Source organism: Ostrinia furnacalis, unplaced genomic scaffold (genome assembly GCF_004193835.3).
Source record: "Ostrinia furnacalis isolate ACB-3 unplaced genomic scaffold, ASM419383v2 OfSCF0143, whole genome shotgun sequence".
Lineage (NCBI taxonomy): Eukaryota > Metazoa > Arthropoda > Insecta > Lepidoptera > Crambidae > Ostrinia > Ostrinia furnacalis.
Genome location: NW_021130382.1, coordinates 326,822 through 342,672, shown reverse-complemented (window position 1 = coordinate 342,672; position 15,851 = coordinate 326,822). Strand labels below are relative to the sequence as shown.

Genomic DNA, 15,851 nt, shown 5'->3' with positions numbered 1-15,851 from the left:
CACAATAACTACTTACGACTCGCCCATTATTACCAGGCTGTGTTATTGATACCAACCAGAAACAACTGCCGCACTGCTTGTCAGTTGTTTCCAACTTCTAGATGCTAAATTTAAGCTTGTAAATGGTCACCGCTTTATCTGACAAGTTAACAAGTTGTTTCATTAAACTAACAAGGCGTTTACTCACAAAATATTGGTATCACCACGAAAGTAACACAAATAATAACCACTTATTTTGTTAAACTTTTAGTATAAATTTTAACTTGATATTTCCACGCGTTCCTGAGAAATAGGGTCGAAAGGACGGACAGACAACAAAGTGATAAAGTGATCCTTTAAGGGTTCCGTTTTTTAGGGTTCCGTAGTCCTGACAAAGAACTCATATAGTTTCTGTCTGTCCGAGGTTTTGCTTGGAAACTATTGGCACTAGAGAGCTGTAATTTTGTGGAGGTATGTATATTAATCACGTCGACAAAACTAAACTGTTAGTTTGAAAAATTTGGAAACATTCGCAATAATACCTACTGCTTTTCATGAACATTCAAGGAAATCTATAACGTTTAAGATACATCAGTTAGTTAAGAGTAATAGTCATTTAACTCATGTAATATAAAATTTCTTAACTAGTAAATAATCCTTAGAATAAAATATTAAAAGTGACTTTAGATGAACCTAATTGCTTGCTTCTAAAATATATTGTGTTAACGATGGACAACTACGGAACCCTACACTGCGCGTGGCACGACACGCACTTGGCTAATTTATTTCCCTTTGACATAGGGAACCCTAAAAATAATCTGAAGGTACAAAAATGTAGCTATATTTTGTAAAAATTTTGCAAAAGCCACGGTCTATCTTATGATAATGGAATTAAGTCTTAATTTATCGGTTTAATTTCGTTCATCTGAATTTTATTATAAAAACTGAAGTTAAAAATTATATTATTGTGCTTCATATTATTATTAATCGTCCCAGTTTTCGCAAATCGAGATACTCAAAAGGTTAAAATTAACTTGTTTCGCGTGTGACACGATAAATATAGCAAAACGTTTCGTTTTAATTTTAAATATTCCCTTTTTGTAATGTGATAATCTTGTATCGTGTTTTATAAATTGTAAATATCTACCATTAAAACGACTGCAATTTGTTTATCAATGAAAGCATTCTATTGTTGATTTTATACAAATATATTAATAAAAAGTAATGCTACTAGCTCTATTTTTAATAGGTTTTCAAAGGTTATTTGTCAGTACAATAAATCTAAAAATCACTAGTAGTCCAGTAGAATTAGCTTTTAAATCGGAAATAATTCCAACAAAAGATTTTATTGTTTTAATGGCTTCATTGGTTGCCCATTAAGATTCTCCTAAGTTTTCGACTTCGGCGGAGTTGTGCTTAAGTGGTGGGGGCCCCCGAAAGAGGCATTTTTTCGGTTTTCCGGTTATACCGCGTAAAGGACTTACCCTATCAAAAAGTGGTCTTCATGACGGTTGAAGGGCACTTAATCCTGCATTGAATAAGACCAAATTCATATGTTTTGGACAAACCGTTCTCGCGCTAAAGTTCGGCAAAGTAGAAAATATACGTATAATTAATGACCCTCTCCACGTCCAATGGTTTGTTACCCACAGGCTTCCAAGTCTTGAAAAGGGCCACCTCAACCAGTGTAACCCTATCAAGGCTTACGAGCTTGATGCGCCTATCCTTGTTCGTCCCAGCCGTCCTTAACTGCGGTTGCTGCACCTCTTCCTGGCACTCACCTGAACGACTCTGTGTTACCTACTGTGGCTGCCCCTCTTCCTTGTATCCTCCTGCATGACTACGTTGCCTAGCCGTATGCCTGGTCTAAGGTTCGACGCCAAAAATCAACAACAACAAGTTCATATTAAAACGCTGAAGAGTTTTTTGTTTGTTTGTTTGAACGCGCTAATCTTAAGAATTACTAGTTTGATTGAAATCATTATTTTTGTGTTGAATAGCTCATACATTGAGGAAGGCTATAGGATATATACAATCACTCTACGACTAATAGAGGCGAAGCAGTAAAGAAAAATGTTGCAAGCACGGGAAATAGTATTTAAACTATTTTCACTCGTACGAAGTTGATTTTGTGGCGTCGAACCTTGGACCAGGCATATGGCTAAGCAATGAAATCGTACAGGAGGGTACAAGGAAGAGGGGCAGCCACATTAGGTAACACAGAGTCGTTCAGGAGAGTGCCAGGAAGAGGTGCAGCAACCGCAGTTAAGGAACGGCTGGGACGAACAAGGATAAGCGAATCAAACTCGTGAGCCTTGTTAGGGTTACACTGGTTAAGGCGACCCTTTACAAGGCTTGGAAGCATGTGGGTAACAAGCCATTGGACGTGGAGAGGGTCATTAATTATACGTATATTTTCTACTTTGCCGAACTTTAGCGCGAGAACGGTTTGTCCAAAACATATGAATTTGGTCTTATTCAATGCAGGATTAAGTGCCCTTTAACCATCATGAAGACCACTTTTCGATAGGGTAAGTCCTTTACGCGGTATAACCGGAAAACCGAAAAAACGCCCCTTTCGGGGGCCCCCACCACTTAAGCACAACTCCGTCGAAGTCGAAAACTTAGGAGAGTCTTAATGGGCAACCAATGAAGCCATTAAAGCAAAAAAATCTTTTGTTGGAATTATTTCCGATTTAATCAATTTTTGTGTTTAATTCTACTGGCCTATAGCTTTATTAAAACTTTAACATTAGGTAGGTACTTGAAAGGCTGCAATATACGTGATAGAGTTAATACCCTAGGCAGCATAGCATCCCAATTGTCGTGTACACCTAATTTAAAACTACATCCTCCCTCATGTTACGGGCTACCGGCAAACTAACTTTTGTTAAAGGGCCCTCATATTATATTAAACTGGCGAGAATCGATTCCGGGATCCCTTGCGCACATGGAAATTCACCGCGTCACTGCGCCATTGGACCGACAAATATAAATTATCCACAGTTCTTTGAAATACTTACTCGTAGACAGCCTGTATTTTTTCTCACGTTTACCGAACCTTTATCGAGTTCCGCTCAAGCAAAATTTTCTAAATTCGACCAAAATCCGCAAGTTATGGCGTATTCACCCTGTGTTTTGTTTCCAGGGGAGCGGGTGGAGGAGGGATGTTTGGTGACGTCAATATCTCAGCCATTTTGGATTCACTCAGTGTAAGCTACGACAAGAGAGTGAGGCCAAATTATGGAGGTCAGTGCCCTTATTATTTTTTAATTAATTCTATTTTTTTTGTAGGGTAAACCAGAGAGTGATTGCCCACTGGTAGTGATTGCCCGCTTTAAGAATAATATTGTCAGGTGCTGACTTTGAATCACTCTAGTTATATTTGAATTTACTAAGTAGATGGCTCCGAGATCAATGTAGTTACAGTAGATTTAAAATTTACAATAGGAAGTCTAAAAAAACAGTTATGGCGGATTTTGTCAAGACGGGTGAAAATGTTACTCAAACTGGTAAAGACTTTAACAATTTTACTAAGGAGTTACTTGCTTAGAGGTTAAATTTTTTTTGCAAGTCACTTAATATTCAACTAATGGTGTATAGTCATGATGAAATTATAAGTGTTTTCTCCATTATCAATGAAAATAACTGATAAAATTTGATTTCTAACGGTCATTTTAACGGTGGGTAATCACTGCACGTAAATCTGTATATTTTTAGTTATTGCCCACCATCATTTCAGTTATTGCCATATGTTAATGTATAGTTATTGCCCAGAGTAATTATTATTAGAGTGTTGCCACCATGCAGTAGCAGTGTTTAAGTTGCTCATTGCTAGACTTGTTTTGCAATTTACAGGCATAAATATTAAAATGGCTTTAATTAATGTTTCATTTTCAGTATGCCAAAGACTCCAAAAGTTCAATATAGCATGGAAAATTTGCAAAAAGCGATCAAAGCTGTACAAGATGTATCCAACAATTTATCTACAAGATAAATTGCTGAAAAATATGATTTGGCTTGAAAAAATTTATAAAAATTCAAACGCAAATACAAAAAATGAAAATCCTACCTTAAATCTACTAGTGAAAATGTTAATTGTAAGGAAATAGATACACCTTTAGGGAAGAATAACCAACAGCTAATTGAACATTCTGAGCAACCACTTGAACTGATATCAAAGAAGATAAAAAAATAAATACATATAAAATTTACATATAAAATTCAAATTTTTGCGTCATCTATGGTTTGAAGTAGAGATGATTCTGTCTCTACCGATTCTGACTCATCAACATCAGCTCAAGAAATATTTGATAATATGTTAATAAGGCCAAACGTAATTTATTTTGATGAAGACTGTACTACTAGAATTTAAGTTTGATGTTTTGTTTTGTTTATTTAAAGCCTATTTTGTCATTTTAAAATTGATTATTTTGTTTTAAGATACTGGGCAATTACTGTGCTTTGATGCGGGCAATTAGTGTAAGTAATGGGCAATAACTGTACTTTTTGGAGGATTTTAAATTTATTTCAATATTTTCTAAGTTACGTAAGTTTTAACTAAAAACTGTTAATATTCTGTTTAACAGTTTATTGAGTTATAAGAAAAAAGTCATAAATGGTCGATAATTAAAATACTTTCTTTAATTTTTCATCGCAATGTGTTTGAAATCTTTAAGTGGGCAATAGCTATACGGTTTACCCTATAATATGCTTAGCTTTTGCGCTTATGAAGAAGTGCTATTTGCAAGTAAATTTTTATATTGTATATACATTTTGTATTTCTCATAATTAAAAATCATGATAATTTAAAAACATATCTCATAAGTAAAAAAATCAAATTCAGTACGTAGTTCACTAAAATGATTACAGTTACAATGATCAGTCTGAACAAAATCTTCCAAATGTACAGTAAGTAGACAAGTACACAAAGTTTTGTTGTACTTCAATTATTCACCCGAATGTTTTAACCGTTACATAATACTATTAATAATAACCATGCGAGCAAAATTAAATTAACAACAACACAAAATAATTTAATTTAGTGAGTTAGTGATAAATAATTGGTTGTAAACAATAACACGTACGAAATAAAATTGAGGAATTGATATTTTGTCATCATCAACAGCCCTTTACAGTCCACTGCTGGACTATGAGCCTCCTCCACTATAGTGGAGGGTTTTGCCATAATCTCCACGCTTGGCAGGCGGGTTGGAGATCGCAGTTTAAAATATTGATGTTTTTCAGAGAGCGCTGCTGCCCATTCTCTGTTTGATGTGTAGTCCCTAAGTCGCCTCTTACGACACCCGCGGGAAGAGTAGGGGTTGGTGACAAATGTATTCTACTCTGCCGTCACCACACGGCTAATATTTTGTGATATTTTGTATTCGCCAACAATTAACTGTTCAACTAATAAAAACGTCCATTAATTCCAAGCAGCAGTATTTTTAATTGTCAATAAGTAGTCACATACATAGTACAACATACAATAAATAAAATTATCTGAAAGACTATTAACTTTCGAGACTCAAGAGTACCTGTACAACTTGACAAACTCTTAGATTGAAGTGACTTAAAAATAACTAGCTCTTGTTGTGTTTTTAAATATTCCATTTCAGCAGGTCACTATAAAATCATTGTATTCCAAGTTGTAGTTCAGATTAATCACTCTCCATTTCAATGTTAAAAATAATGATGATTAAAATGATGATAATACATATCATACGAGTAACGAAAACCCAAAATGTAATGAAATGTTCTGTGATTTGAGTTTTGCAATTTCATTTTATTACCCGACTGCGCCAGAAGGAGGGTTATTTTTTTAACATGGTTCTGCTACATGCACTTAAAAATTGCTCGTGAATTGCAATAGGCTATAATATTCTATTGCATAACATATAAGATGATACCAAAATGTATAATATTTCAATAAAAGTACATTAAACTGTGTACATACAAGCAATAACGATAGAGATAGATGAACATACACGTTGAACACACGGTTGTACTTTTTGGAGTTCGGAATTAGAATCTGCCCCCAAGTGGCGTGTCTTAGAAAGTTAACGACCCGCAGTTGCCACGTAGTCGCGTTGCAGAGGGCAACTGGAGTAAAAATAAAAAGCTAATCTCAGAAGCGTCGCACGAAGACTAGAATAGATTTTTCTGTGTCATTATTCATGAAGATAAACTTTCCGAAGTGATCGCGTCTCATAGATAACTTTCTTTTATATCAATCTAACAAAATAGGGACAATGTTCATTTCTCAGATTTTTTTAATTCGACATTTCGGAGAAGAGAAAAGTAACAAAACATTTTAATTATGAATAGATCTTTGTCAATTAATAAATGAATAAATAGACCAAAGGCACATTTATTTTTAGTCAAGGGTAGTTTCAGGTAATGTAACCGATGTAACATTTCAGGACCGCCCGTGGATGTGGGAGTCACCATGTACGTGCTCTCCATCAGCTCCTTATCTGAAGTGAAAATGGTATTATGAATGTGCAACTACTTTATGTAGATCGTCATACTAGTACGAGATAGGCGAGATTAGCGATCCTTGGCCGAGCAAAGCCGTGTTTCGTTTAGACGAAACAAGGACTAGGTTCGGTCGTGGACTCCGGGCGTCACGTCGTCCTCTGGTTTGGTTTTCACGGCGCGGGGCTCGCGCTACTCACGATTGGGCTTGATTGCAGGTCCGCCAGTGGAGGTGGGCGTCACCATGTATGTGCTCTCTATCAGCTCCGTCTCCGAAGTGCTCATGGTACTCGCCACTGTCACCTCACGCTTGTCTCGGTCGCCCCGGCTCGCTGCGCCGCCGCGACCGAGCAGCCCCAGACACGAGGCTGCGAGCATGCCGGCGTTATGGAGCCGACCTCTCGGAAGACGCACTACTGTCTAAATTACATAAAAACACTAGTTCACTATTTATCAATTGGTTTCAGTGGTGTGCTCATCCGGGTGTGTCTCTATCTTATTAACGACATACTAAAATGTACTTTGCCATTAAGCATCATCCCTCCAAGCAAGATATTGTCGTAAATTTGCTCCATTGTTGTTTTTATTTTATGCTTTTTATGTTCTTGAGTAGGTATTTGTTGTGACTGTGGGTTTCTTACTGTCTCTCGAAATGGCGTTCAGCTCTTCAGACTCGCCACTCGCCTTAAACATTTCTTACTTTACGTAGTCTTGCTATGAATGTATTTTAATGTTTGTTCCGTTGTTCAGTGACTTCCGGTTGGACGAGGAACGTTCTTATATTTGCTTTAGTTTATCTGTTTTATTTTTCCTCTTTTTTTTATAGGAACCAATCATACTTGTGCTTTCCAGTCTGTCGACGGTTTTGTATATTCAGAATTTAAAGTCGTTGTTGACCTCTGATGGTGTGACAATTGACTAACATTCGTTTGTACTCTATGAAAAAGTGGTAACTATTGGGCAATTTCGGAACGTTATTTGGTGTGTGTCAAATGGTACGCCAATACCCTTGAGAACGGTTCCAAAGAACATAATTCAAACTCAGATCAGGGTGTATGACCCCTAGTGGAAACCAAATCAAGGGACTCGTAAAGTCACTTCAGGACGTGACCATTACCGGACTACTATAAAAAATAGAATTAGTAATAGGATATTATAAGAAATAAGCACACGTATTCGTATCGAACCCTTTGAAAACAATAAAAGATTCGAATGTTTGTCTATAATTTAATTTTAGACCTTTGAGATCATGTTTGCAACGAAAGGTTGTTAAAATAATTTTAAATCTTACACATCCTACAAATACTTAAATAAGGGATATCAAATTAAAATAAAACTTCGACAAAATATAACTAAATTATGTACTAACTAAAGATTTATCCCATTCAGATTTGAAACTCCCTCTGGTTAGCACCAGGGATCATAATTTATTATTAAGTATGAGGTTTACCTTTAATGTGGTATACCTAGCACAATAAAAAAAAACTGATGTAAAAAAATATTTTAAGCAGTTTTGTTAAAAGTCATAGTACGTATATGGCACCATTTATATCTCAGAGAAGGACGTTCGAAACTTTTTCTTGTTTGAAAATACAACTCTAATAAAGTTTACTTAAAAAGGATACATTACCTGTGCTTTAGAAATAATCTACAAACTTCCTTAAATTAGAATATACCCCTCCCCCAATAAAAATAAATATTAATTCCACTTCGCGAATGAACGGTTATTTTAGTATATGAGTGACAATTTAATTAGAAGCTTTTCAATCGATACCAGAATGATGTGTTCGTAGCACTCTTAAACGAAATTAACTGTTTATTCCAACATCTCTAGCCCATTTTCTTCTTAAGTATGCGTGTGTACCTACGCGTCCAATTATTTAGCTATTGACTTTTTAAAGTGCTCTACAAATGTTTCTCATATTCATTATAAGACAATATTATATGGGCTATTGATTTTAACAAGCTCCTTTATCTATTTATAAAAGCTGTTCTTACTGTGAGTACCAATTATATTTGAAGAAGTAGGTACTTTCAAATATTTATTCGTACCTATCTTATAATATTTTTCTACTCATGTAAAAATATTACGTATGTTATTCGGAATTGTACAGTCACAGCAGCTTTTATCGTTTCATCAAGTAAAATATTTAATAAATAACGGATGTTACCTGCCCTCGGCTCAGATGCGATTTCAAGTTGCATCCATTATGTCATGGATTTGCATTTAATGCAAAGTCAGAAGCCGTGCAACTGCAGCCTATCACCGGATGGCATCCATTGTTTACCAGTGTAAGTACTCTTTATCCCTGATGTGTTTCTACAACAACTACGACTTTTCAGGATTTCACCCTGGACTTCTACTTCAGGCAGTTCTGGACTGATCCCAGGCTGGCCTATAAGAAGAGGATTGGCGTGGAAACCCTTTCTGTTGGCTCCGAATTTATTAGGAATATTTGGGTACCGGACACCTTCTTTGTTAACGAAAAGCAGTCCTATTTCCACATCGCTACTACGAGCAACGAATTCATTCGTATTCATCATTCAGGATCCATTACACGAAGTATAAGGTAAAAAATTCTGATTCAAATACAGACCATAATATTTGATATTTGATGACGCGCTCCTTTGCCAAAAACGATTTGTTGTTGCAGACTGACTATCACCGCATCATGCCCAATGGACTTGCAATATTTCCCAATGGACCGTCAACTGTGCAACATTGAGATCGAAAGCTGTGAGTTTACCGTTTATAATATTCACTTGGTTCGTCGACAACGATTTTCAATGCGCCCGTTTCTCAAAGATTTTTAGGCATATAGCTTTTTATAACAACAACAGTATTACTTTCCAAAGAAAGCTTTCATGTTTGTACTTAGATAAAATACTACAAATCAATTTGACAACGCTTACGATTTTGGTCATACTATTTGCCAAAAGCTGCCATCCATTCCATTTACCACTTTTAGTAGTTAGTAGAATGTAATCATTTGGTTTACTTCTACGAATAAACTAAAAAACCCAGTGCGATGGGTGCTTGTTATTTTATCGTTCCATATCTCTGCATGGTACAGTCGGCTACACCATGCGGGACATCCGATACAAGTGGAATGAGGGGCCCAACTCTGTCGGCGTATCGAGCGAGGTGTCGCTGCCGCAGTTCAAGGTGCTGGGCCACCGACAGCGAGCAATGGAGATCTCCCTCACCACAGGTACACGAAGCACTGACGCAATCATAGCACTCCCCTTAAAGATCTACTTCCGTTAATACCTTCAAGTTCACACAATTTAGTACGTTATTGACAATTTAAGTAGATTTTAAAAGCCCATATTCGCAACTTGCATGCGGTCGCTTATACCCCATAATTGCGGAACTTAACCCATCTGACCAAATGGGATGTCATCCGGCTTTTACATCAAAATGCATTTAAGTAAAGTGGCGATAATTACTCGTCAGTATTTTATGTCAATTTTATGGTTACAGGAAATTACTCTCGGCTGGCGTGTGAAATTCAATTCGTTCGCTCCATGGGCTACTACTTGATTCAGATTTATATTCCATCTGGACTCATCGTCATCATATCCTGGGTATCGTTCTGGCTCAACCGGAATGCAACACCCGCTCGAGTCTCGCTGGGTGTCACTACCGTGTTGACTATGACCACGCTAATGTCTTCGACCAACGCTGCTTTGCCTAAGATTTCTTACGTGAAGTCCATTGATGTCTACTTGGGCACCTGCTTCGTAATGGTCTTCGCTAGTCTACTAGGTAACAAAAAAGTATCAAACGATCGATTATGTTTAGTGTGTTTGTATCAGGTGTTTATGTAAATATTGTCAGATTGTTTATTATAATAATATAGTAACACATTGTCGATGATTGTATTATGTAATATTGGCGCCAAATATTACATTTGCGTGAGGAAAACTGCATTAATTTAGTTCAAAGCGTTACTAATTAATACTTTAATATGCCGATTGCCATCATAAATCATGACATTTAATTATTGTGACCTTGATGATGTTAATTTGCGACGAAATAATAATATTATCATGTCCAATTATTTACCAAATAGTCCAGTCAATGAATGCTTTAACGACGGTGTAGAGAGAAATCCCTGGAACACAATTTCTGACCTCGGGACTTTATTTAGAATAGTTAGGAGGTGAACATAGCAAAAGTCCCCGCCCTTAGCCCTTGAGCCGGCGAGGAGAGGGGGGTTTAAAGGTACCACTTTTCGGTTTTTCGCTTAATCCCCGGAAACTATGCGTCCTAGTGACATGGCTACTATGAAACAAAAAAAGCTTATTCAATTTGCTACAGGTGAGACAGTCAAGATTTTCTACATATATCTTGTATAGTTTTCGCGGCATCTCCTCTAGAAGGTCTGTAATATTGGAAATTTTAATTTTGTCTTACATGTTCCCATCAGGAGAAAATCGACTAAATCAACATTGAGCAAACATTAAAGACATGCGGGAGCATGTTAAGCCTAGTTCCAGGGAGGGGACTGCATCGTGCGTATATTTAGACGAACCAATTGGAGATACTTTTGACTCCTCATCACTCAAAAAGTACTGTGCATTAACACGTCAAATTTGGCTCATGTGTTGAGACTTGCAAGATAATCGTCAGCTTCAAATTTCATAAATATACCTCAAACGGTTATTTAGGTATTGACGTTCAAAAATCGACATTTAAGACACTAAAATCTATCTATCACCTGTGAAATGTTAAAATTTGCTGGTTTTTTATTTGTTCCTTTGTATTTACACAACTACCTATCTGGATGCCAAATTTGAACCTTCAAGGTCATCTGGAAGTGGTTAGAATTTGGTCTTATAGGTCAGCCATGTAGATTTTAGACGCCAATACCTAAAGAACCGTTTGAGGTATATTTATGAAATTTGAAGCTGATGATTATCTTGCAAGTCTCAACACATGAGCCAAATTTGAAGTGTTAATGCACAGTACTTTTTGAGTGATGAGGAGTCAAAAGTGGCTCCAATTGGTTCGTCTAAATATACGCACGGTGCAGTCCCCTCCCTGGAACTAGGCTTAACATGCTCCCGCATCTCTAGAATATTAGTTCAATGTTGATTTTGTCGATTTTCTCCTGATGGAAACATGTAAGACAAAAATAAAATTTACAATATTACAGACCTTCTAGAGCAGATGCCGCGAAAACTATACAAGATGTAGAAAAACTTGACCATCTCACCTGTAGCAAATTGAATAAGCTTTTTTTGGTTCATAGTAGTCATGTCACTAGGGCGCATAGTTTCCGAGGATTAAGCGAAAAACCGAAAAGTGGTACCTTTAAACCCCCCTCTCCCCGCCGGCTCAAGGGCTAAGGGCGGGGACTTTTACTATGTTCACCTCCTAACTAATCTAAATAAAGTCCCGAAGTCAAAAACTGTGTTCCACGGATTTCCATCTATAATGCTTTATTGACTGGACTAAAAAGCTTGCGAATAAACTGTTAATTTGTAGCAATTGAATTTCATTTTGATCTTTTTTTTTCAGAATACGCAACTGTGGGTTATATGGCTAAACGGATACAAATGAGGAAACAACGATTCACTGCTGTTCAAAAGATGGCTGCTGAGAAAAAAATGCAAATTGATGGTCCACCACCTGCTCCGGAACCGCTGCCCCCACCAAGGACCAGCACTCTTACCCGACCTCTGCCGCCAAGCCGATCTTCGGTAAGATCCAATCGTGTCAGTACCTTTGATTTTCAGCAATTTTTTATGAAGTTTATTGTAAAACATAAATACATGTATGATGATGATGGTTATTTTTTAGAGTTCACATCATCCGCTATGTTTTCCACACACACAGGAAGTCCGTTTCAAAGTGCACGACCCGAAAGCATACTCGAAAGGTGGAACTCTTGAGAATACTATCAACGGCGCTCGAGCTGCTGCCCCCCCGCCACCGCCACAACCGGAGGAAGAAGCTGTACCGCCCCCACACTTGCTTCAGGCTTCAAAGGTAAATACGAACATTTCATTTACCTTTGTGATTTTAATTGCTAATTATGCGAACTGTAAACCGTCTGCTTGAAGGCCTTGCGATTGTTCGGTTTTGGCAAAGCGACGTTCATGGCTTTCAGCGAATTTAACAAATTGATTCATAAGCGCCCGGGGTAATTATCTGCCAAAGTCAAGCTAAAAAATATTTTCAGGGTATCAACAAACTGCTCGGCACTACTCCATCGGACATCGACAAATACTCACGCATCGTGTTCCCCGTTTGCTTCGTCTGCTTTAACCTTATGTATTGGATCATATACCTTCATGTATCGGATGTTGTTGCCGACGACTTGGTGCTACTTGGCGAGGAAAACTAAACGAAAACAACGTGTCTGAATAACGGTTCTCTTCTGTTTAAAACGACGACTACGGCACTTACTTAATTAATTAGGGTGCTTATCATCAACCCTCCAAATTTGGTAATGTGCTTTTAAATAAAAATTAAAAAAAAGAATTGTAATCCCTTAGGACTATGGTAATCATTATTAAGTAATAGTACCTATTTCATAATAATATAATTATAAATAGTAGTATTGTAAGTGGCACTGAAAACGATCTCCTTTTTAATAATAACCTGCAATTTATAATATTCAAATGTGAGTCAGTTCATATGTACTTCTGTCATCGATAAAGACTTAAATAAGACCAAAGGGGTAACTGTTTCATGTGTTTTGTATTCCATCATCAATCATGACAGTACTTTAATAACTTTCTTTGTGCACGATGTTTCTTTTAGGGTAGCTTTTCATATTATCATGATGCTTGTAACTGACTCGTACCTTATATTTTATTATGTACGTTTTATTACTCATACTAAAGACTTATTATTACATTATTCGTAATGTACCTGTGTACATTTTCATGTTTAGAAGAAAAAATTTACTGTAGCTAGTGTATCTATCTGACTTGACACAATAAGCTGGGGAATCAAAAGATCGCCATTTTACATTGTATATTAAAATCATAATAATGTGTAATGTCCTTTAGGGAGGTGCATTGATTATTTGTTGTTGAATTGTTACATTCCTCGAAGAGTTTGATGTAGTATGTACGAGTATGATGGGTGGTTTTATGGGTTTTAAGCTTGTAAAACCACGGAACTGGTCAATAACATCTCAATTAATGTAAAAAGAATACTGTATTGTTGCTGTCATCAATTTCGGTTTATTCTCTAGACTTAGTAGTCCCTAAAGATTAGTGCCTCTTCTTCAGTGGTGACAAAATCACAGTCTGAATTTTCTTACAGTTCCTCCCGTCTTACTAATGAGGTTTTTGAATTTTTGAAAAGAATGTAAAGATCTGATTCAGGGACGAAATATGAAGAGGACTCGAGAGTATAATGTCAGGGGTATAAAAGTAAGATAACTGTAAATATTTATACATATACATTTATACGATTAGGATAACCATACACAATTGCTCTAGTTTTTAAAAAAAATGTTATTCTGTTCAATTTAAAAGTATACACCGGTAATACACTTCAATATTAAATCTAGTGCACAGAACACCTTTTCTACGTAGTTTAAACTTACCATTTAACAAATTTATGTCTACAATATTCATTGATATGAATTTGCCCGTTAGTTTTTGTTAAGCTCTATAAAAGAAGTTATAAATTTATAGAAGTTTGAATTAAATTCACACACTTTAGCAAAACGATATAATAATATAATCATCTAAATCAATAAATACATAGAATGTCAGTAATACAATTAAAATTATTTATTATAAGTATGATATCGTTAGATTATGGGAGGAGGAGGAATTAGCAAGCGAAGTTTGAGGTGTTGTAGTGTTTAGTACTGGGACTGTTTTATTACCCGACTTCATTTTGAGTTTATGGAAATAGATTTTAAGGATTCTAAAGTTTCATAAAGGACTCAATTTACTACATTTCTATCTCATCTGGGTTCTCAGTGTCTTGTATTTGGAACGCTATTTTGGTATTTTATTGGTATTAATAATTATAATATTGTTAATAATCCGTAAATACCGTCCCGTTTAATTTATTAAATAATATTAGTTACAACCACGTCGTAACCAACATGATCGTTGTCAATTAAGTAAGTAATAAGCATTCCATATCACGCTTTATGTTTTTATTGTTAGTCAAAATTCTAGAAACGAGTTACTGCATATTTACAGATCTAAAATGTCCTTTATTTAACAATAATAATAAAATTTACAAATCAATTTAGATTGTAAAATTCATGTCACATATCATTATTTACAATTGATTTACATATTTTCTGGCAAAGCTCGTTTTTTGGAATATTATTGTTTGTACGTTGATGATATTTTAAAAGACTACATATTTTGGCTGTGGTAGTTTAATATCGTTTCAACTACAAGCCACCTTTACTTGGGAACATTTTTTTGTTTCAGTGTTTGCTCAATGTTTATAGTATATCTAGGGGAATGCAAAATTAGACAGTTCTACGGAATATTATTGAATAAGCTATATAAAAATTAAGGTATCGTTAATTTGCCTCCTATTTTATATATAGATGAGAATTTTATTGTACATTTGTTAAGACTAGCTAAATATACTAGTTTACTTGTACCTTCTGATCAATTCTTTTCTATTGTAATCAGATTCGTTATAAATATTTGATTGAGTTTCGCTCCTATCGATTTCTCAAAGACTGAGTATTGTTTCAGTTCCTCGATTGTTGTAATTTGTTTGTTATAAGCTCACAGAATTGTTAGTTACAGGATGAAGCTACCGATAAGCAGTAGGCATATCCTATGTTTTTTGCAGTTTATGGTAAAGTTTATAATTGTATTGATGAATGAAATAAATATATTTTATTTGTTATTTTTAAACATGTTAAGTTTGTACTATAGAGAAATAAATATAATATTGTTATCTTACGATTAGTAGTAACAAGCAGCCAAAATAATTAATTGTACCTAATCTAAATATTAATTACTAGTCAACTTCAAATATATGAACTATGAATAAATAAAATTAAATGTAAATTTGAAAATGGAATACTTGTATAAGATGTGAATTCGCATTATATTGCACCTAGTTGATAAGGAAGTAGCGTAGCTCGGCGCAAGGGGGCACGGGCGGCGCACGGTCCACTGCGGCTCTTGCGCGGGGCGGTCACGTGACGTGCGCCTGCGCACGCGGGCGAGGCTCGGGATTCGGAGGCAGCAATGTCACCAGAAGGCTTCAATCGGAACCAAAACATTTTATATAAATCTATACCCGTGGGCTGCCCGGAAACCCCCTGCGTGAAACCAAATTCTAAATCACATTTTAATAAAAGTTAGAATAATTAAATAAATTATATTATGTGAGTAAATCCATTTATAGAGAACTAAAAATAATTTATTCATATTTAGAC

At 35.8% G+C, this 15,851-nt stretch overlaps 1 protein-coding gene across 1 annotated transcript; it reads left to right on the top strand.

The window, feature by feature from the left end:
* Nucleotides 1-3,127: 3,127 nt before the first annotated feature.
* On the top strand, nucleotides 3,128-12,864 carry LOC114352713 (gamma-aminobutyric acid receptor subunit beta-like; the record flags this gene model as incomplete). Its single annotated transcript, XM_028304392.1, has 10 exons — nucleotides 3,128-3,228; nucleotides 6,402-6,469; nucleotides 6,584-6,874; nucleotides 8,800-9,026; nucleotides 9,111-9,193; nucleotides 9,531-9,668; nucleotides 9,941-10,225; nucleotides 11,984-12,165; nucleotides 12,302-12,454; nucleotides 12,648-12,864. Coding segments are annotated over 10 exons (1,693 nt in total), but the record flags the coding sequence as incomplete, so codon positions are not given.
* Between the last annotated feature and the right edge of the window lie 2,987 nt (nucleotides 12,865-15,851).